This window comes from Macrobrachium nipponense, chromosome 45, assembly GCF_015104395.2.
Source record: "Macrobrachium nipponense isolate FS-2020 chromosome 45, ASM1510439v2, whole genome shotgun sequence".
NCBI lineage: Eukaryota > Metazoa > Arthropoda > Malacostraca > Decapoda > Palaemonidae > Macrobrachium > Macrobrachium nipponense.
The window spans coordinates 36,926,205-36,949,867 of record NC_061105.1 but is presented as its reverse complement, the minus strand read 5'-3'; the positions used below and the strand labels follow the sequence as shown (position 1 = coordinate 36,949,867).

Below are 23,663 nucleotides of genomic sequence, written 5' to 3'. Positions count from 1 at the left end.
TTATTGAAAAGTAACATTCAATAAGGCATGTTAAATTTTGTCAGATTAGTAGAGATGCTTGCAAAAATATGAACACAAATGCTTAGCCTCTGACAAAAATGATATAACAGGTAAAATTTTCAAGAGCATTAAGTTAATAGATAAAATCTAAACCTTTTTATTATTAGCTACAAACCCTTTGGGCCATCCTTTTGAAAACTAAGTAAATGAGCTGAGTGGTGTGGTTAATTTGCTCAATATAATAATAAATAATGTTTTGAACAAATTCCTTCCAGGGATAATCCATGTAGTATTAATCAACTATAAGCAGTGTTATTGCAAAGCCAAAGGACTATTCTCCAATACTGTCCTTTAACTTTTGTCTGGTCCCTGTGGTCTTTCCTACCTAGCTGACAAGCCTCTTCAAGTCTGTTTTCCTCCTCTTTTGAATGTAGTTAAACATTTCTTTCAAGCAACCTTTGAAAGCCTAGTTCATGTCAAAGAGAGATATGGCTACCAAAAACAGGCTTAGCACTTTAAGAAAAAGGAATTAATAGGTTTTTTTAAAATGATTACAAACTTTAACAAAGAGGCAGGTTAGACGATTCACGAATACAAAAGAAGGAAGAGAAAATTCTGCATTCCTGTAGGGGATAGCATGGAGGAGTGATTAAACTGGTTGAACCTTAAGTTCATTAACACCTCATGATTCAAAGGGCCTCTATGAAATTCTTGTACTCATGTCTTTCTTGTGCTAATCTTCTACAAACCTCCACTCACCTTCGGCTGCCCTTCAAATAATTTTCATTCGAGTATGTTTTGATCGTCCAATTCTGTGGGTGCTCTTAGGAGCCCAGCTGACACTCTGAAATACTAATCACCCAGTGGTTATATGAAGGACGTGTGCAACCCAACATCATCTCCCTCTCATCAACATACTGCATAGTCTACTTATGGAACTTAGTACTATGCTATATTTGCTTATGGTATCATTTGTAACTCCTGCCATCTGACTCTTAATATTCTTATTAAAGCTTTATTCCCAAATAAAAAAAGATCTTTAGTTTAATTGTCATACTATGATCAATGTTCATATAGCAATACAAATTTTTCAAATTCTACTGAGTTGTATTTTATTTCCAGATTTTATTCAGCCTACCCATTGTTTGAATGACATTTTTCAGTCTATCACTTAATTCAAACTCATGAGAATCTGTACTTGATATCATTGTCCTTAAATATTTAAAAAATTGAACCTCATCAAATCTTTCATACTTCATACTTTTGTGATACGCACTTTGAAATGAAGTCAATAAAATTACTCTTACTACATGAAAAATACCAAGGCAGTCAGGTGAATCATGAATACTCGTAGACCTGAATTCAATACCAGGTAGTGGGTTAGAGCTTAGTTTGTTCATACACAAACAAACCTGAGGTCTTAACAATAGGATAATTTGTGGGTTTCTTTTTCAATAGGATCATTTCTAGTGCCTAGCTGGATCCGGTTAAATCGCAGATGAAAGCAAGGAATCTTGTGAGATCTGGCAATGCGTTCGTATATCGGGTGAAGAGTGATCAAGGACCACGCACCTATGCCACTGCGTCAGTCTTTTCTTAACCACCTGGGCGAGAGTTGTGTTTGACCACTCTCGGCCTCTACCCGGTTCATTGCCCGTTTCGATTGTGTTTAGTGTGTGTGTGTGTGTGTGCTGTTATTATGGCTTATCTACTCCTTCTCAGCCTCGTCAACGTATGGGCCCCAGAACTTAAGGTTTTCCGTGTTCTCGTTTTTTGGCTTTGGCTGCGACCGATCCCCACATCAAATGTAGTAGGTGTCGCTCTAATGTTTGTACAATAACGAATCCTTGCACAGAATGCTGTGTTTGGCCTAAAGCTCAGTGGAAGTTGTTTATAGCAAGAGGGAGCATCGTAAGGTTTCTACTCTTCCTTCGTGGGAGGGTTTTTCTTCTCCTCTTCCTGATGCTTCGTCTCCTGCTGCCGTCACACCCCATAGTAGTGTTGTGCTGTGCCTTTGTCCCCTTCCTTTTCTTCCATCGATTCATCATTGGAAATATCGGGAGGCCCTCAGGCTGATATATGTAATGTCGCCCCTTCTTCCTCGGGAGTTAATTTGATTCCCGAGAGGGAGGAGGCTTTTTCATCATTGTCTTTTATTGCAGAGTCGGAGGCGTCCAAGCGTCCAAGATGGCAGCGCTTTGGAAGTTGATGGTCCTACGGCGTTCTCCATCCTTGGAGGGTTTGCTGACGCACTTCATGGATGCTCGCTACCACCCTCCTCATGCTGTCCAGTTCCTCCCCCCTCCTCCTGGCCTTGTCTTTGTTGGTAGCCGAGGTCAGCCATTTTGTATTGCTCCGCTAGCGACAGTTGCTGCTTCTTCGAGTCAGAGGGAAGCAGTGGCGTCCGCCCCGCTAGTGACATCATGGGGTCAGTCATTTTGTATCCCTCTGCCAGTGGCGTCTGCTTCCTGTTTGGATTGAGGGGAAGCTGTGAAGTCATCGCCACTTATAATGTCACTTTCATCGATGACGTCACTCCCAGTCGTCTCCTCTGCGCTGCCTCGCTCATCTGTGTCGTCATTCGCTGCCGTGACGTCATCTCTGCTGCCCAGTTCGCTGCATCTCCCTTCCATGTCGTCAGAGCCTTCTTTTGCTGAGCCATCTGAGGCTTTATGCCAGGCTGTTCTTAAGAGATTGGACTCTGTTTTGGAAGATAAGTTGGCTGCCATGTCGGCTGGGAGGACCGAAAGCAAATGTGTTGCATCGCCCCCGCCTCCTGCGAAGAAATTGCGTAAGGTGCCAGTGCTGTCTTCCTCTCCTTCTCCCCCGTCTCTGCCACATCGGCGTATCAAGCGTTGGAAGGCTAAGGACTTTGCTCTTTCTTCGCCTGCGAGTAAGGAGCAACACGCCCATGTTCCTGAGAGTGTTGGTGTTTCGGAAAGTGTTAGTGTATCTTCCCCTGTTTACTCTGCAGTGGCTGCTTCGTCCTCTACATTGAGTCGCAAGTGTGTTGCAACCTCCCCCGCTTGTGCACGTGTTGCAGGCGCTCCCACTTCTCCGTCTCCAGGGCCTATTTGTTGCCGTAAGGATCTCAAGGTGCCTATCAAGAGGTCGAAGGTTGTGAGTGCAGAGTTGGTGCAGCAGGAGTCTTTGCTTGCCCCCCTCCCCAGTACTTCCTGGAGTTCGACTCCAAGGGATTCTCATTCGTTTTAAAGTGTTCAAGGTTCCTCTCTAGTTCACGTTTGTACATCTGCCACGCCTGTGCCCATTTGCGGCCATGTTAAGGAGTCATTTGGTGATGTTCATGGTGTTGTGGTTGGTTCATCGCGGGAGTTGGTGCTTGGATCCAGCCCAGAGGGATTAGTTGGTGTTTCGGGCTGTTTGGCTGCTGGTTCTTCTGTTAATTTGAACAAAGAAGGCATTTTAGATGAACCTGCACACCCTTCTTGTTGTCGGTCTCCGTTGCTGGAGCAGGAGGAGGGACAAACGCAAGAGTTTTTGTCTTCCTTTTCAGTTGTTGATCTCATTCATGGTTTTAACAATTTGGAGAGTAGGACTCAGGTTCAGTCATCTTACACTCCTTCCTGCTGGGAAGCCTTGCTGGGAGCTATGCAGGTTCCCAAGCCTTTGTTTCAACTTCCCTCATCGGGGCACGTCCATTCGGTCTTGCATAAGGTTAACGCCTCTATTTCAGATTGGGACAGTTCGCTTCGCTCTAGGGGCTCTGCCAAGCTGCTACCCCCACCTCTCACAAGGTATAGGAAGTACTATGCTATGAACTCTGCCTTTTTGATGTCACGTCATCTTAACCCGGATGTCATTCGCCTGAAGCCGGGATGGACTTTGGAACAGGTGAGGTCGGTAGCTCCATTGTTGTCTCCACAAGACGCCTCGGCGTTGGAATTTACAGCAGCCTCCACGCTGTAGACAGTTTCTTGGCTGGACTTCTGGTCCATGGTCATTTCCAAGATAGCTTTTGACAGGTCCCCAGAAGGGTTGGTGAGTGCATCCTCTCTTCCCGGTTTGTTGCAGTCTGGAGGCAAGGCATTTTCATATCTGGCTCACCTTAGTGTTAATTTATGGGCTAACCTTCATCTGATTAGAAGAGACATGGCTTTATCCAGGATGGAAAGATCAGTTGACCCTGAGTCCTTGGTGGCGTTGGCGTTGAGGAATGGGGATCTGTCAGAGTCTCAATTTTTGTTCCCTTGGACCGAGCTGGAGGATGCAATAGACCGGCACCGGGCTGACACCAAGGACAGATTGATGCACCAGGCTGTGTCTAAGTTGGAGTCTCGTCCCCAGAGACGTCCGGCTCCTCCTCATCCCCCTGCCCAGCAGCAGTCACGAAGATTGTTGTCTGGTAGGCTGTCGAGGTGTTTAGTTTCAGCAAGGCCTGCCCGTTAGTCCCAGACTAGGTCAGAGGACCAACGTCCCTTTTGCTCCCATTCCTTTAAACCGAGAAGGGCCCCCAGGGGCAGAGGTAAAGGGGGACGTCGGTAGGTTGGGCACCTCTCCCTCTCCTGTGCCACAGGTGGGGGTTTGCCTGGTGGGCCATTGGGCCAAGTGACTGAGTTGGTGGAGAAATGGGTGGTAGATGTCCTTCGGGTGGGATACCTACTGCCATTCGACTTCTCTCCTTCTGTGTCGGACAAGCAGCAGCTCAGGAGGGCATATCCTTCAGATTCTCTGAAGTTCTTGGGTCTTTGGGAGGAAGTGCAGAAGATGCTGGACAAAGATGCGATAGAGGAAGTGGTGCATACGTCTCCGGGGTTTTACAGTCACACATTCTTGGTGCCCAAGGCGTCGGGAGGTTGGAGACCTCTGATCGACTTCTCCACCTTGAATCACTTCATCAGGAAGGCACAGTTCAAGTTAGGCCCATGCTCAGGGGATCCATTTGCTGAGGTACCTCGATGATTGGTTGGTCTTGGCAGGTTTCAGGGAAAAGATGCTGCAGGTTCCTCTGTCTCTGGAAGTGAGAGAAGACCTTTGTTGGTTGGACGACCAAACTTTTGAAGGGTGTCCCTCTGCGTTGTCTCCCACCAGACTTCCTTCTGTTTTCAGATACTCCCTTGCAGGTTGGGGGCTCATTTAGGTGGCCTCTTTGCCTCAGGCGTTTGGAGTTGGAAGACAAACAGCAGCATATCAACGTCTTGGAGTTGAAGGCAGCCTTCCTGGGTCTGAAGGAGTTTCGGGAGAGGGTAGAGGGTCATTCTGTCATTCTCATGTCGAGCAACACCACAGTGGTCATCTATGTGAACAAGCAGAGAGGTCTGGTTCCACGTCAACTTCAGGCCTTGACCGTTGAGGTTCACCAGTGGGCGGTCAGCAATTCGGTAGAGCTCTCAGCCAGGTATATCCCAGGCTAACAGAATGTGGTCGCAGACAAACTCAGTCGTCGGGATCAGATCCTAGGCACAGAGTGGTCCCTTCATCAAGTAGTAGCAGACAAGCTCTTCTAGGTTGGGGGAGACCTATGCTTGGACCTTTTTGCGACTCGGTTCAACACGAAACTGGAGATATTCTGTTCAGTGGTTCCAGAGCCTTTAGCGCTAGCGGAGGACGCGTTCCAACACCCCTGGGACAACCTAGAGGTGTATGCCTTCCCTATGTTTTGTTTGATCCGTCAGGTTCTGAACATGCTGATGAGTTCATAGGGTCTCAGGATGACTTTGGTAGCCCCTCTGTGGCCTCAGGTGGAATGGTTTCCAGATCTGCTGTCGTCGTTAGAGGTTCCGAGGGAAATTCCCCCTTGGCAGCATCTCCTGAGTCAGCCGCATGCGGAAAGGTTCCACCAGTCAGTAGAATCCCTGTTTCTTCGCGATTGGAGGCTATCAAGTATCTCCTCTGAGAGAGAGGCTTTTCTCAGAGAACAGCAGGGCATATGTCCAGCAATCTCAGAAGGTCGAACTCTGCGATTTACCAAGGCAAATGGGCGATCTACTGTGATTGGTGTCGTAAATGGGTTTTTTTTTCCTCTTGTAACCTCTATTCAGCGAATAGCAGACTTTTTAACCTTCCTCAGAGATGAGAAATGTTTGTCCTTTTCTGGCATTAGAGGCTGCAGGGCAGCCCTGAGTTTAGGGGTTTGAGCACTTGAGTTCTCCTAGGTGGCTCAAGCCTCTGACGTGGGATGTTTTTTTGGTTCTCAAGAGCTTCACTAAGGATCCATATGAGCCTTAGCGTCGCTCATCTGACAGGAACTTGACGCTCAAGACAGTTTTCCTCCTGGCCTTGGCATCTTTGAAGAGGGTAGGAGAGCTCCACGGTCTGAGCTATGATGTGAAGCACACCAGGGGTTTGGGGTTGGTGTCCTTTGAATTTGTCCCTGAATTCATGGCCAAGACCCAAAATCCCTCTGTGCACGATGATAGGTTCACTTCATTTTCCATTCCATCACTGAATGACTTTGTGGGTGGTGATGCTCAAGAGCTTTTGTTGTGCCCTGTCCGGGCCTTGCGTTGCTATCTTAAAAGGACACGGCACCTTAGGCCAGGCTGCCACAAACTTTTTGTTAGCACCGGACGTACAAAGAAAGAGGTGTCGGAGAATACTATCTCTGTTTGGATATGATGGCGTAGGTGCGTAGTCCTCGACCACTCTTCACCCGATATACGCACACGTTGTCAGATCTCACAAGATTCCTTGCTTTCATCTGCAATTTAACCGGATCCAGCTAGGCACTAGAAATTATCTTATTGTTAAGACCTCAGGTTTGTAGCTATGAAAAATACAAATTGTCTTAGAAAATTTGTTATTTCAAGAGCACTCAACCTTTGCTTCCTCACATATCCACAATACCTTATATTATGAAATTAGTAACCAAAAAGGGATTGAAAGAAAATTTTAGCATAGACTACAGTTCTTGAAGGATGGAGGTGCATGTTGATATTCAGTTACTTTATCCATCACAATGCCTAGTTTTACTACCCAAAAAGGGTGTACTTGCATAATTAAAGATGTAATGTACATTCTTCCCAAATAGTAGTCACAAAAATTAGAAATATACCTATTATAAGTAAGTGGGCACAAATTGTATATGCTTAGATATACAAAATATCTAAATTCAGTATTTATGCAAAACATAAATACAGTATAGGTAAATAAGTACATAACATTCTTTTAATATTAGGGAACTATGTACTACACAGATTAAGCCACCCCACTACTTAAGGGGGCCGGCCGGCTAATGCCCTTTTTTAAGGACAGGACTTTGATATTCATACCACCTAATAAGGTGACTTGGGACATCTCCAAACCGCATATGATTTTCGCCTCTGACCTTCGGTTTTGTGACGCCAGGGCGATTTATCCCGAAAATAACCATTTTTCAAATTCTATCTCCTCCCTTGATATTTAATATTAAGACCTGGGATTACTACCATATATAGACCTGATGTAGACCTCCAATCGAATGGAGTTTTTTTTTTCTAAAAGTCATTTTTTTGCTAGATATGAATTTTTCAATATGGTAAAAAAATAAACCCTATAAATCAGGAGAAAAAAATTTATATACGAAACAAAAATTGGAAAAAAGGGCTCTATTTGATTGTTCTATAATGTCTTTCTGAGTTATATACCAAATTCCAATGTTATAGCTTTAAAACTAAGTGAGAAGATAGATTTTGAAGGTCAATAAGTATAGTTTTGAGATACGGGCGTTCAAAGTTTTCCTTCGTATTTCTATAAAGACAATGTTAATAATAATGATTATTATGAATGTATATTTTCTTTTTTGTGTATTAATAACCAAAACTATTTTATTTATCATAATTTAATCATAAATGATGATCCCTTTGCTCATATATCGCAGCCTGGGGCACTGCTTGAGGCAAGATGGGGCACTCCTTCCTACGCAATTCTCTCTCTCCCCTTCACTAACTCGGCTTATTACAGCAAATTTTCTTCTTCTGTATGTTAGCGAGATGTTTTCCTTGTATTTTTCCTCTTTGGCATGATGAAATTCTTGCCCGAAACAAAGATAAACAAACGTAAATGCAGGAGAATGCAAGAGGTGGAAACTCGAAGGCGTACTCTTTTTTTTACTAAGACAATTTAATTAAATCATGATTATTATGAATTTCATATTCCATTTTGGGTATTAAAAAAACCAAAACTTTGTTATTTATCATAAATGAAGATCTCTTTGCTCAAAGATCGTAGCCTAGGGCACAGTGTGACGTGTGCTGTCAGGCAAGACGGGGGCGTTAATAAGCAACCCTCCCCTCTCTCTTCACTAACTACGCATATATTATGGTATTCTGTAATAATACTTGAGCGATTTTTCTTCGTCTGTATGTTAGCGAGATGTTTTCCTTGTCTTTTCCTCATTAGCATGATGAAATTCTTGCCGAAACATACATAAACATATGTAAAGGCAGGGGAATGTCAGAGGTGAAATGGAACGTGTAGACTACTTGAAGTCTGTGATTGCACTAAATCAGGACTGGACTTGGTAGCTGAGCCTGAAGTCTCCTTCTCGACTTGGGGAATGTCTACAGATGCCATTTCTCCCAATTTCTTTGACAATAATTATCAAAATTTACGACAATAGAAGAAATATTGCATTTTCTTGTACGGATCAATGTTTTAGGCTTATTGAGTTACGTTAACTAATTACCCTGTAACTACGAAAGTAAGAGGAATTTTGACGAAATATTTCGTATACGTATTCTCAATTGCCATATGAAGCTCCTTGAATTTTTTCATGACTTTGCATTTTTCGCCCTATACCACCATATATAGGGGTTCCGGCCGGCCCCCTTAAAGCATCCAGTAATTGAGTCATCATAATCATTTAATAAGAGTGAATGACTGTAAAAACTACTTTACATATAAAAATAATAATACAATTGTAGACCATTATTTGACATTTTCAGTTTTATATTTTAAAAGTGAGATGAGGTAACATTCTTAACTCCCATAGGGTTGGCCAGAATAGTTTGTTCTTATTATAAATATATTTATGGACAACAATATTATTCTTAATAAAAGGTTATAAGTGTACTTACATAGTTGAATAGTTTGTAAGTGTAGGTCTCAATGGGGTGACAGTCTGCATTGCAGTGGTAGTGTAACGATAGGTAGGAGAATTTTAGTTAGGAATAGCATACATATAAAAGAGAGAGAGAGAGAGAGAGAGAGAGAGAGAGAGAGAGAGAGAGAGAGAGAGAGAGAGAGAGAGAGAGAGAGAGAGAGAGAGAGAGAGAGAGAGTCGTGAACAGTAGCCATAATGCTTGCAAAGTTCTAATCTAAACACAGCCATTAAAACCTGCCTACCTGTTTCACCTGTGGCCTACCTAACCTTTTAACTTTCGCTGGAACTTGAAGACTTCCGATGACGTCACCAGCTCTACCCTCAAGAGGAGGGATTAACAATTAGTCAGACCCAAGGGGGCCAGTGATTAGATAACATCAACAAATCACCAGGTGGGAAAAGAAACAAAGCACTGCCTTGAAGGTGGACCTCAAAGACTCTGGAAGCAGAGCAGGGGTCAGAAAAGGTAATTAGAACCAGACAACAGTGCGAACCACCATCCCGAAAATGGTGGTTCGCACTGTTCTCTGGTTCTAATCCCCTTTTCTGTATCGTTCTAGTGTAAATGAAGGAAGAAACTTGCACGGCCTCTCATTGAAACACTCCTGAGAGACTTTACCAACTTATAATAAATAAAGCAAGAAACGATAAAGGATCTATAAAATAAACTAAAACAAATAAACGAAAAGAAGGAAGATCAAAACAAAAACATTACAGTAAATCTTTTACCTACTTTCTTTGTTGTCGTCAAATGATAGAGAATTCAAGTTGAATACCTTAATTTTTCTTATTTCAGGCAAAAAGTAACAAACAAGAGTCAAAGACAGGACCTTCAAAACCCGTTGTGACCTTCAACTTTTCAGCTCTTCTTCAGCCTAAAGTAAAGAACTCTCTAGCTGGTCATGCAGGACGCCTTTCACTTCTTGTGGAATTGTCAAATTTTCTGGAGGCAGTTTTAGCAGAGCATGGGCGCATGCAAAAGGAAATTCCACATACAACATGGGACGTAAGTTTCAGAACTACTGAATTACCTTTATTTTCTTACCTCAAAATAATAGATTGCATTTTTTTGCAAGAGAAACCCAAGAAGTATTTAATTTTTTGTTAGATGTACCAACTGTCACTCTTGTATCCTATAGGAATACTTAAGAGATGCACCAACTGGCTAGGTATGTATCCCAGACAGCAGCTTTTCTAGTGGTAGTCATTCCCAGTGTCTACTGAACAAGTAAAACCTGCAGTTTCAGCTCTCATAATTTATTGGTTTTGCTTATGCTCTGGTTTATTCATTATTGTTACATTTTATACTTATTTGCTAAGGTGACCCTCCTTATTGTACCAATGGAGTTTGTGTATAATTTCTCTAATTAAATCATTTCAGTGATTGTTTTTCCTTAAAAGGCTGCATATACTGTAAGTGCCTTGTTGGTACCTTACTGGCATCTTGTAAGTACTCTTATTTACCTACTCATAAACTAGAGCCTTGTAATGTTGACTTTGGCATAGATGTAAAATGAGTTCATTATGTTTGTTGCACAAAATATGCTTCAACAACCAACATCCTCTGCACTTATTTACTTGACCAGCTGTTTTGCTTGCAACACTAGGCAGGAGTGTATCTTTTACTGGTCTTGGGTTTAATACTACTTAGTTTGCTAGGATTTTTATGGCTACAACTAAAATTTGGAATAGTTTACTTAGTGCACTTGTGGAATCTTTTGATCTTCAAATGTTTCAGCAAGAAGTTTAAAATTGTGGGGTATTTTAGCATGAGATGGTATTGCGTATTGTTTTGGTAATTTACAATTAATTTTGTTTTTAATTTAAGCTTACTGGTACTGCCTCTCAGGTATGGACTGGACCAATTTCAGTCATTTCCTCCTCATTGGTTGATGTTTCTGTTATTTTGCCAGATCAGTGTGGATGTAGTCTTAGGAAGACCAATACTTTATTAAGTGTGAATCCATGAAGATCACCAGGAGTACTTGCCCTTTTCTCTTAAGGTTGTGTCGTCAGAAATATAGAATTACTGTACTCAGTTTCAAGCAGCCTAGATCAACTTTCAAATTATGAGGTTTAGACTGTCTGCAGATCTCTACACAGTAAATGGATTATAGATACTAATTCTCTAGTAATGTAATATTTTAGAAGAGCTTTGTCTGCATTTGCTTGTTATGTATATGAGAGATTTATTCGATAAATGATTAGATATGTAGGCCATTGGCCCCAACCTTGCAGTGGCTAAATTTCATCAGCATAAGAGAAGAACGTCATTCTTCTATTTTCTTAACCCATATTCTGTTCCCTCAGGAATGTGGCTTACTACTACTACAAGGCTACAATCCAGTCATGACCCCTTGAGAGTTAAGAGACCCGTTTTCCTAGTAATGGTTAGATGACTATACCTCAGCACCTTAGTTACTTTTATTTTATTGCAACAAGAAACCCTTCTATCTTAAATAGCTACTCAGAAAGTAGAAATGGATGGGGATTAGTATAGACAGCACAGGAAATGACTTACCATTGATAGGACCACTGATGCACAAGATGCATACCTAGCAAGTTGTTGGCTCTCTTCTTGTGTTTGGACTGTCTAAAGGAACTCCATACTGGGTGATTTTGCAGTAGTAAATTGATGGTTTGTTTAAAAAAAAAATTTCTTAATAGAACATTAAATTTTCAGACAGTTGTGATGGGAAGTGTCCCTCCAGTCACATGTGATGATTCTGATAAAGCAGATGAGCTTTGGCTATTTACCGACATAGAGAAATTGGAAGAGTTTGCCAACACTGTTGTTCGTTTACTTATGCAGCTTTGGTTAGAAGTTGACGAAGGGAATTTTGAGGACAGTTCAGCTGGTGAGAAATTGTAATAATTTTCATGTACTGGAATATCTGCTTGTACTTGCATGTGTAAGTGTAAAGCATTGCAGATTAGCTTTCAACTTTTGCTTTGTTTAGTGTTGTCCTCATAATAGTCAGTCTTTGTAAGTAGTACCAGTTCAACATTTACATTTTTATGGTAATAATTTTGAAATTTCTATATATATTTCCTGGAATGTAAAGTACCGTTGTCATTAGTCCTGCAGTCGAATGCTAAAAATGTATAATTTCCTTAATGTAAGTTTACATGAGGTTAGGAAACTGATAACAATCATTTGATTCAGTGTAAAAGAGATTAAGTACTAATCAGAGTTAACACAAGGTTTTATTAATATTATTATGGTTATGTAAAATTGATCACTAGTAAATTGCATGCAGTGTAAAAATATGATACTGGAATGTATTAGGAAAAGAAGCAACATTTCAGCAATACCTCTTAAACTCTGTGCAGCGTATTTGGTAAAGGTAGTGTCACAGGAGAAAATTGTCCTATCTTTCAGTAATATTTTGACTCATACGGAATAAATAGAGCATTTCAAATTGTAAGATATCGTATAGCCTAAACGAAGAGATGGTTGCAATGTAAGTTATGCTTTTCCCCCATGAAAGTGTGCAGAATTTGAATTGCATATATCAATTTTTTTCCAGGTGGTAATGCCCTGAATGAAGAAGGAGTGGAGACCTTGAGTTGTATTGTTAACATAATTATGCATATATGGCGCATTACACAGATATGCACTCAGGAACATCCCAGAAAGGTTTGTTATGGATTTTGAATTTTCAAAAAACCAGTGCATTAGAAACTCTACTAAAAGACTCAGTCCTGTGTTACTTTCATAAGTAGGTGTACTCTTATTGCATATGTTATTATTATTATTATTAATAGGGCTTAGTTTTTCCAGACCTCTGAGGCAATAGGTACATTTGTTCCCACACATAATACAAACCCTCGGTCCTTTACATAAGGAATTACTTTCAGCGTAGGCCGGAAATCGGTCATAAAAGAATAACAACAAGGTAGTTAGGCACTAACTGCTTGTCCAATAGTCGGGAGTCCCGCCTGACTCTGCCACCATGGTGTGCAGACATGCTCTCGCTCTGCCCATCTTTGTTGTACAAGAACAAACTTTGTGAGATCTTTCTGTGTTTTTCTGTTGAATGTTTGTGTGTTTTGTTTGCTTAGTAATTATTGAATTATGCAAACTCAGGAATCATATAAGCCCTATCACCCCCAATTTTTGCAACGAGTTTGCCCTGGAGTTGGGGGGCAAGAAGTGTGGTGACTTCAGGTCCAAAACTGAGGTGGACCCTCACGCCGTTTGCGCAAAATGCTGAGGGCATGAGTGTTCAGTAAATAACTCTTGTGAGACGTGTATCTCTCGGTCGGCGGAGTAGTGGGGGAGATACGAGGAGAGGAAACAATCTCGGGGGGAGTATTCCAAGGCTTCATCGGAGGTTACATGCCTCCGATGACTCCTTTGGTGACTAATCCTTCGTCTTCCTTCCTTCCACCGCGTAAGCTTCCCTGTCTCGCTGTTTCCCCTTCAGGGGAAATGTCTCCTTCTGCTTCTTTGCTCGATTCATCGAGTGTAGAAAAGGGAGCAGGGGCATCATTTTGGGAGGCTGGGAGGGGCAACTGTCACCCCCCAAGACTGAAGTTATCCCCCCTCCCCACCTCAAATTGCCCACCTCACTCCCCCAGCTCCGAGAAGTAACAGCATGTTTTATTTTTAAATGTTTAATCATGAATATATGAAATTTCTCTGAAATATTACATTTCTTGATCCTTCTCTGTCTACTAGCTACCAGTGATGATGAGATAAACAAACAGTAGTTGGAGTATATAATTTTTGCTGAAATACCTTCCTCATGTGGCTTCAAAAATCACAAAAAATTGATCAAAATAAAAAACCCAGATGATTAGGCTCACTTCACTTGCCAAACAGTCTTTGCCCCCCCAACAAAAATCTGCAAGGATGCCCCTGAGAGGGGGGAGGCACGCTGATTGGAATTGTATTCTGGGGCTTCTGCTTGCTCCAGAGGGGATCCATCGCCTTCTGGGCATGTAATAACTCGTCCCACTAACCCGACTTTTGCTCCCTCAGGTGTTCTTTGTGGTTGGGGATTTGCAGCAGGCTTGGGTGAAGTTGGGGTTGCCTGGCACTCCGTCTCTCCAGGGGCTGATGAGACATTTTTCATCAGCCCCTTTGACTCATGGGGCAGCTGAGGGGATGATGACAACTCTGTCGATACCTGATTATGTGGTACCACTTCACCTAGTGTATACTCAACAAGTTACCATGGTAACACCAGCAGTGGTTGTGTCATCGGTGCCACATATCTCGAAGATAGATCCATTTCTGCCTCCTCTCCTCCTCCAGGTTACACAGTCCTCTCTCCCCAAGCTACTTATGATCAGCCCCAGGGACCATCCCCACTGGATCTTCCTCCTGTCTCCTTGCCCATGCCTGTTGCTGCCCCAGGCCCTGACTGTGCTAGTGCTGCTGTGATGTCGGCACCCCCGGTCCCGGCTACCCTGGAGCCTGCTGCTTCGGCAGAAGTTCATGCTTTGGCATGTAGTTCTGCACCTAGTCCGAGAGGTTCTGCCTCTAGGACTCGGACTGTCTCAAGTTCTTGCTCGCTCGTTAGTTTCCCTGAGTGCACTTACATCTTCCAATGAGCATGCAGCTAGAGTCAGTGACGCTGAGTCTGCTCACCGTCATGACTCGAGCACGGTGTGGCAGGAAGAGGTGAATTGCTCAGGTGATTCACACCTTGCTGATGATTGCTTGCATAGTGATTGCTTGGTTCCCAGGGGGACATGATGGGCCCACGGGACCGTACACACGGCGAGACCAGCAGGAGGTCCCCTGTTCAGTTTGCTCAAGAGGTTTCAGCCTCTTCTGTGGGGCATCGTGAGAACAGTACCCGCTCTTGTCATGCGGGTGAACGCTATTCTCTGCCCAATCATCGCAGACGGTACAGGCACTGGGTAGCTTTTCTCTTGATGGGTGAGAGTGTCGTTACCATTCTCAGGAGAATGTTTCTCCACCAGGAGAACACTCCTCTATACCTGTTAGCCAATCATCACTGCAGGTTGGTGATCGTTTGTGGCCCGCTCCATCTGCTAGTTCTGCTAGCAGACCGAGCGGGAGTATCAGATCTTCTTCACCTGTCCCTTCAACTTCCTCGGGATACACCGGGAGGGGCAAGGTAACCAGGGCGAACCTTGGGGAGTGTTTTCCTCACGGTTCAGCCAGGAGAGCGTACGTTCCTGGCACAGTCATAGGACCCGAGAGGTCGTATGCTTAAGTGGTTCGAGGAGATCATAGGGGGTCTCTTGAGGCTCTTCCTTCTGAGGGAAGAGGATCGAGTAAGAGACTTGTCCTGGAGGGCCTTGACGGTCCTTCTCCCCAGGATGCAGTTCCTCCCGAGATTCAGCACAATGACCTAGGGGAAGGATCAGTGGTAACTCCCTCAGACCGCCCTTTGCAGTTAGAGTCATTCTGGGGTCCTAAGAAGGTGCCCAGAGCTTCTGTGGGGTTACCTTGTTCTCCCTTGTTTGAAGGAGTGTTGGACCAGGTGAATAATCTTGTCTCGGGACAAGAGAATTCACTTAGGGCCAACAGATCGGACAAGCTGCTTCCCCCTCCTCCACCTCGACAGAGACAATTCTATTTCCTTGGAGAACCCTTTGCCGACCAAACAGGTTGACTCGTAGCTAGTACGCCTAACTCCTGGTTTGCCTCTGCAGCACCTTCTTTCAAAGAACCTCTGGTTCACGCAGCATGAGGCAATGGCCTTGGAAGCTACTGCTATGGCAGCTTTCCAGGCCATCTCCTAGCTGGATCTGTGGTCCCTCACAGTATCCAAAGTTGCTGCTTCTTCAGGACCGATAGTTCCCGGGAAAGATTCGGCTTTCGGGAGACCATGTCAATCTGGAGGTAGGTCTATTTCCTATCTGGATCTTCCTGTTTGCTTACTACAAAGGCCTCTTTAAAAGATAACTATCCAAGGAAGATTGCTTCTGCCTGCTTTTCAAAATGTTCCTGAAACAACTCAAGCAAACGTTATCTAACTGCGCAAGCATACGACCTGTGTAAGCCTTTTCGGGGTGTCTCTTTCCTACAAATGATTGCACTTTATGAAAAGCAGCTAGAGCATCCTTAATTTCTGCTGTTGTCATAGGGTCGTCCTCCTCCTCCTCGCCGCTGCTAGAGAACTCTTCTTGAATGATGTTATGTTGCATGGCCTCCAACTCCTTCAGGTCATCCGTCGTAAGCTCCTCTTGGTGCTCCTGGAGAAGGTCATTGATGTCGTCCTTGTCGACGACCAGCCCCATGGACTTGCCGAGTGCAACGATCTTTTCAAGATCTGGTTGCGAAACAGTTTCAGGATCGTCAACTGTTTCTGAATCTGCATCAGCTTCGCCCACGTTGAATCCCTTGAAGTCTCGGACGGATACGGCATCAGGCCAGAGTTTCCTCCATGAAGAATTCAAGGTTCGCCTTGAAACCTCCTGCCAAGCTTGATCGATGAGTCGGATGCATATGACGACATTGAAATGCTCCTTCCAAAATTCATGCAAGGTGAGATTTGTGGTATCGGTGATGTTAAAACATCTCTTGAAAAGATGTTTTGTATACAGCTTCTTGAAATTTGATATCACTTGTTGGTCCATGGGCTGGAGGAGAGGGGTGGTGTTAGGGAGAAGATAAAGAACCTTGATGAAAGAATACTCCGCTAGGATATCTTCTTCAAGGCCAGGAGGGTGAGCAGGGGCATTGTCCAACAACAGCAGACATTTCAGAGGGAGGCGCTTCTCTTCCAAGAATTTCTTCACTGTCGGGCCGAAACACAGATTTACCCACTCGGTGAACAAGTCTCGTTACCCAGGCTTTCGCATTAGCCTTCCACATCACCGGAAGCTTCTCCTTTAGCACTTTGTGGGCCTTGAAGGCTAGAGGAGTCTCAGAATGATACATAAGTAGGGGCTTCACCTTACAATCCCCACTGGCGTTGGAACAAAGTGCGAACGTAAGCCTGTCTTTCATAGGCTTATGCCCGGGTAGCTTCTTCTCTTCCTGCGTTATGTACGTCCGACGAGGCATTTTTTCCAAATAAGGCCAGTCTCGTCACAGTTGAAGATTTACTGAGAACTGTAGCCTTCCTTCATCATCATCTCGTCGAACGTCTTAATAAAGGCTTCGGCCGCTTTCGTGTCCGAGCTGGCAACCTCCCCGTTTACGGAATTTATCAAACCACCCATGAGAAGCCTTGAAGTCTGGGGTTGGCATCGATGTCCCTTCTCCTCCGTCGTCTTCGGCCTGAGCACTCAGATCACCGAAAATAGCGCTGGATTTGTGGCAGATTGCCGTCTCGGTTATTGTATCGCCAGCGATTTCTTTATCTTTAATCCATAGAAGAAGCAGCCTCTCCATCTCATCATGCACGTGGCTCCCCTTGTTGGACAAAATAGTCACGCCCTTGGAAGGTGTAGCTGCTTTGATGGCTTCCTTCTGCTTAAGGATGGTGCCTATCATCGACGGATTTCGGCCGTATTCCTTAGCAATCACACTCAACTGCATGCCAGCTTCATACTTTTTAATTATCTCCATCTTTGTCTCCATGGAAAGCATCCTCTTCTTTCCGTGAACTTCAGCAACATTCTTGGGACCCATGGCTAATTAAGTTAATTAAGTTCACACACAACACGATAAAGTAACTTACTACGAAGAAAGCGAAATCACTAACACGAATTTACATTAACAAACGAAATCTATGTGAATGAACGAATTCCGTGTGCGTATGATAACGCTGATGCAACAAAGTGGTCAAAGGATGCCTTTACGTAGAGGGAAGATGGGACAGATACTGACCAATAGGAGAGCAGGATCTTATGGCGGTGACTAGCATCAGGAACCAATAGGAGAGCAGGAGGATGGTGGTGAGTTTACTCCGTTGGCGCACGAGTTTTAAAATTGTTCTCGGCGGTCCGGGCGAATCTCGGACTTTACCCTTTTGCAACCTGAATTATTTTCGTATACAGAAGCAAAAAAATCTTCGTCTTTGCTTTCATAACTTGGATTTTTCGTAAGTAGGGACTTTCGTATGCCGAGGTTCCACCTATTACCGAGCTCCATTCTATTCCCTTTTATTAGGGTATAGAAGCATATATCCATCCCTTCCCTAACAAGGGGGAAGAGGACATTAGCATGAGACAAACCCAATACTTGTATATCTGTCATCTTATTTGCTATTCATAAGAGACTATGATTGCCTCCATCTTATGAATTGGTCCAGAGGTCTGGTCATTGGTCTTGCAGTTCTCATACTCTGATCAATTGGACAGAGGCTAGGTTCTCCCCTTTGCTCTTACGACCAGGACAGGAACCTTGGTTGGGCGAACACCAGTTTGTTCACATGACTCTATCAGATTCCTCCCACCAATCAGTGAGTCTTCCTTATGTAAAGGACCAAGGGTTTGTATTTCGTGTAGGAACAAATCACAAGTTTTAAAGTAAATTGTTTTTTTCCTATACAAACCGGAGGTTCTTTACTTATATACCCTCCTCATTCCACCCCTCATTCTGTTCCTGGGCCTAAAGCAAGTGGAATGTTTACGTCCAGTCAGGGAGGACTCCCGACTATCAGGCAAGCAGTTACTGCCTAACTACCTTGTTATTCTTTTACAACCAATTTCCAGCCTATGCTGAAAGTAATTCCTTATGTAAAGGACCTCAAATTTGTTTAGTTAGGAAAAATACAATTTACTGTAAAAATTGTGATATTAATGTTGAGCAGAATCAGAGAAAGAGGTTATAGGAATGTTAAGAAGAATGGGATGGAGAGGAGATGAATTGATATAAGTGAAAGCAAAATAAACTTATGTTGACCAGAAAAGCAACTAAGGAGAAAATACAGACAAAAAGATGCCCATGGTGTTGCAGGATGGAAATGGGGATGAACTCAGTACTGTGTATTGAATGTAACAGATGGTCTCCCAGAAGGTGCTCAGGATTGCAAAGTGTAAATAAAGGAAGAGATTTTCAATGGATATGAATGGGGAAGAAAGGGTGGAGGAATACCATTTTGTGGTAGAAGGGCAGGCTTTGGGATGAGCCACTCAAAAGTAAACTTGAGGTCTCATGTATTGAGATGGGTGGGGCGTGTGATGAGAAAAAGTGAGGAATAGATAGTCAGAAAAGTAGAAGATATGAAGTATCAAGGAAAAGACCAGTAAGAAGGCTCCAAAAATCCAGGAGTAATATTATAGTTAAAGACCTAGACTACATGGAAATTTAGGAAGACAATAGAAAAAAATGATTTAATTTTTTAACTCCATAAAAGAAAAATTTGGAAGTTGAAATGCTAAATTTTATATAAGTAACTTACTAAGTAATTACTTAACTATATATGTAGTTTCCTCTTGCATGACAGCTTAAAATGCACCATAAATCGGCGAGTTTCGGTTAATGGCGGTTTTTGCTTATCAGCACCCTGCCAAGAACAGAAACCCCGCCAATAACTGAGGACTGCCAGTAGTGGGAGATGAGGTATTCTATAAGAGAGAAAATGAAAATGAATGGAGAGAACCTGCTCAGGTAGTGGGAGTATCAGGGAAAACAGTATTGGTTAAACATGGGGATTCTTTAAGAGAATAGCCAGAATACAAGTTACTAGGATTCAAAGACATCACCAGAAACAGAAAAGATACCTAAAACGGATACGTAAATCACATATGTATTGTGAAAGGTAGCTTTTATGTCCCAAATGAAGGGAATGAAGATAGGCAGGAAGGAAAGGAGATAATAATGGTCTGAAGAGGGAATGCAGACACAGAAGAGTCTATAGAAAGAGATGTGGTAGAGGAAACAATAGAAGATGATGGAGAAAGTGAGTTAATAGAAGAGATACCCAAGTTCAAAAAGGGAAATAGAGTTAGAACTATAAACAATGATACAGGACAAGTAGAAGAATGGATTATATCAAGTCTTGCAGGAAAAAGATCAAGCAAATCTTGAGCTGTTCATACAATGTACAAGACTCACAGTCAGGTGACAAAGAGATGGGTTAACTTTAGGGATTATAGTCACGAAGAAAAAATGTAAGATGAAGAAGAGGTGTTGCTAAGATATGAAAATAGAAGCATAATTGAAGCCAAAGAAAAAGAACTGCAAAGTTGGGGAGAAAATAATTCATATAAGGAGGTAAATTACATTGGACAAAAAGGTATGTATCTACAAGATGGCTAGTGACTGAAAAGGTGAAAGGGGGGGAAAGGACAGTTAAAGCAAGATTGGTAGTTAGGGGTTTTGAAGAAGAGATGGTTGAATGGAAAAAAGACACTCCTACATGTAATGCTTAAGTTTTTAAATTTTGTTTGACAATAATAAATCTGAAAGATTGGAATTGTTATACATTAGATATTAAAACTACATATTTACCAAGGGATGAAATACAAACAAATATATTTAAAACCACCTAGGGAAAATGGTTGGAGTGGATTATGGAAATTCAAGAAAACTGTTAATGGGCTCAAGAATGCAGCAGAAGCATGGTACGTTAAGGTGGTAAAAGTAGTGGAGGAGCTGAAAGGCGAGAGAAGTAGATTAGAACCTAATATGTATATTCTTTTGGAGAAACAACTATAAATTGATTGGTATTTTGTGTACATATTTAGATGATTTTTACTACAGAGGAACTGAAGGATTTTTAAAGAAAACCATTGGGAAATTGCTAGTAGGGGAACAAGAAAGTAAAAGTTTCAAGTATATAGGAGCAATAGTAGAGCAGAAGGAAAATAGATTTTGTTGTAATCAGTAGCATTATATAAATTTTATAAGAGAACCAAAGCTAGAAGATATAGAAGCAATAGTGTTAGTACAAAAGGAGTTAACAGAGTATAGATCAGTGGTAGGACAGTTGAATTGGGTATCGCTACATACCATGCCAGAAATATCATACTGTGTTAGTGAAATAAGTAAAGCTCTTAATGAAGGAACAACAATATATGAAAAAATTTATTACAGTTGTGAGAAAAACTAGGAACGTAATTGGAGAAGTTACAATAAGTGAGTTGGAAGAAGAAAAGATTTATTGGGAAGCCTATGCAGATGCTCCATTTGGGAATATAGAAGATGGCCATACTCATCTGGGTTATGTTATATTCTTGAGAGATGGTAAGAGGAGAAGTTCCATATGGTGGAAGTCCAGAAAATCCCGGAGAGTAGCAAAATCCACCATTGAAGCAGAAGCTCTTGAGTGTGGGGGAGGCCATAGAAGGATTGATATATTTCAAACATTTTTGGGAAAAGATAGTAGGAGGGAGAAAATTAGAAGCGTTGGTTAAAACTGATAGTAAAACACTAATGACTGCAATATAATTGAATCCTGGTGTAAGTTGTAAGAGATTAAAAATAGATGTTGCAGCAATAATGGAAACAGTAGAATCTGGGGAAATAAAGGTGAGATGGATAAAAGGAAAATATCAAATAGTTGATGTATTAACTAAAGCTGGAGTTTCAAGGGAAAATATTAGAAATTATGTAGAGGGTGAAGAGTTGTAGAATAAGGGAAATTAGAGGGCAATAGGTTAGGAAGAGGTTGGAGGGGAGAGAGAAAGAGATAAGTGTGATTATATATTGTGGCGGGATCACAAGCTAAAAAAAAACAAAAGCAAGCGAAACCTCCCCCACATTTACATTAACCACTCCTGGCTTACAAAGTTCCCCCAGCCACACTTTCCCCTTTACATTACTCTAATTACTAACAAGACACTTGGTTCAGCAAGGCAAAAAACACCATCTCAAACACATTTACTCACCAGGAAACTTGACACAGTCAGGGTGAGAAGCTGTGCTTTCAGTGTAATATGACTGTTGAAAAACAACTCCACCACTACTATTGAACAAAAACATCAAACAACGAACCACTATTATCAACTCCCACTGAACACAAAAAACAAAAACAAAACAAACAAGCACCAAGACCATCAACAAACACCACAATTCCAACACAAACAAACACCAATCAACATTGAGTCTACACAACAACTCAAAACACAACAAATCAACAACACAAACAAACACCAATTAACATCAAGAGTTCACAACTCACAAACACAACACTTCACAAATCAAACACAACAGAAACTCACCAGCTCAACAACCTTCAGACAGATGCAAGCACAACAAACTCAGTTACGCGATATCAAAACAACCCAGAAAACATAGAACAGCAACTCACTACCTCTGACCAGACTGACTGTCCCAAAAATTGCCAAATACAGACTGCTGCCTTCTGACTCCCTTTTTGGAAGTACTGTAGTACCAAATGCCATTAGAAAGCCTATGTCGTAGACCCACCACCTGCCTTTCTTGTGTCAGCTGAATACATTTGTAAAACAACTGTACAAAATTACTGTTTAGAGTATGCCTTTCATAGCTTTCCTTAAAGAAGTGCTTTGTTCATGAAACTTACCTGGCAGATATATATATAGCTGTATTTTCTGAAGTCCGACAGAATTTAAAAAACTTCCGACACACGCAGTGGTCGGCCAGGTGGTTAGTACCCATTCCCGCTGCTGGCAGGCGGGTATCAGGAACCATTCCCATTTTCTATTCATAATTTTTCTGTCGCCGGTGCTGAAAACACCTGTTTTCAGTACCTCTGGCTTAGGAATTTGGAAACTTCATTGCCGCTAAGTATCCTAATTGTCTTTTAATTTATTTACTTGGATTTGTGGCTAGGCATACGCTATCTTAAATTGATTTGAATTTGATTCATTTTTGCATAAGATATCTGAATCTAGTTAGGCTAGTTTCAGAGGGTGTTGTCTGCAAAGATAGGGTGTGGCTACCGAAAGCTTCAGTAGATCCGCACTTGGTATGCACGAGGGGTATGGGTCTTGCTTCTTTCTTGAGATTTGTCATGTAAGGAGTGTGAGACTTTGTCTAATTCCGTAAGGAAGACGTATGATTCGTATGTACGCAATTATTCAGTAAACATGTCTAATTCCGTAAGGAAAAATTATGATTCGTATGTACGCAATTAATCAGTAAACAAAAGTCAGGGTAGTGAACCTGCTAACCTTCCTGTAGACTTTATTTTGCCTAACCCTATAGTATGGCCTACGGGTTATGAATATGTCTGCGAGAGGTGATCGCTCTCCTTCATTGTTGTGAAGAGTGCTACTTCTGTTATTGTTTCTCCTAACCCTGTAATGTTGCCTTCGGGCCCTAAAACAGTGTCTGTAGAGGTTATTGCCCTTTCTCTAATACTCTTTCGATTCGTAACTTAGAATCGAAGTGCTTGCTTTAGAGAGCAATAGTGAAGTGGCTAAGTGCAGTGACAGTGCCCCTTGTGTAGTGGAGGGTGCGCCCCATAACGCCTCTAGGCCTGGACCTCTGTCAGACTCCCAGGACCAGGGAGAGGGCATGTCGAAAGCCGGAGGAGGGTTACGGGGAACCCACATCGATCTGGCGTCCCTTCGGTAGGACCTGTTGACGCTTCCCAGGCTGCGGAAGATCGTGCACATGCACGAATCTCGAAGGATTGCTTCTCGTCCTCCGAGGTGTCCTCCCCGTGCAGGGGTTGGAGCTCTCGGAAGGACTCGCGCCCTCTAAATAGAAGCTTTATAGAAGAGGACGCTTCACGTCCCCTCTCTCTCGTTATGTGTTCAGTGAGAAGTAAGAAGGCGAACGTCGCCTGATCACGTGTACGTCTTTCCACCGAGAAAT

The 23,663-nt window shown here is 42.5% G+C and overlaps 1 protein-coding gene across 1 annotated transcript in view; it reads left to right on the top strand.

Annotated features, from left to right (window-relative positions):
• Positions 1-23,663, top strand: part of LOC135214484 (testis-expressed protein 10-like) — a 164,363-nt gene that overhangs the window by 94,997 nt on the left and 45,703 nt on the right. The window contains exons 5-7 of the mRNA XM_064248837.1: positions 9,837-10,046; positions 11,724-11,898; positions 12,571-12,680. Of these exons, the coding sequence (XP_064104907.1) occupies positions 9,837-10,046; positions 11,724-11,898; positions 12,571-12,680 (495 nt within the window). The remainder of the gene's footprint in view (positions 1-9,836; positions 10,047-11,723; positions 11,899-12,570; positions 12,681-23,663) is intronic.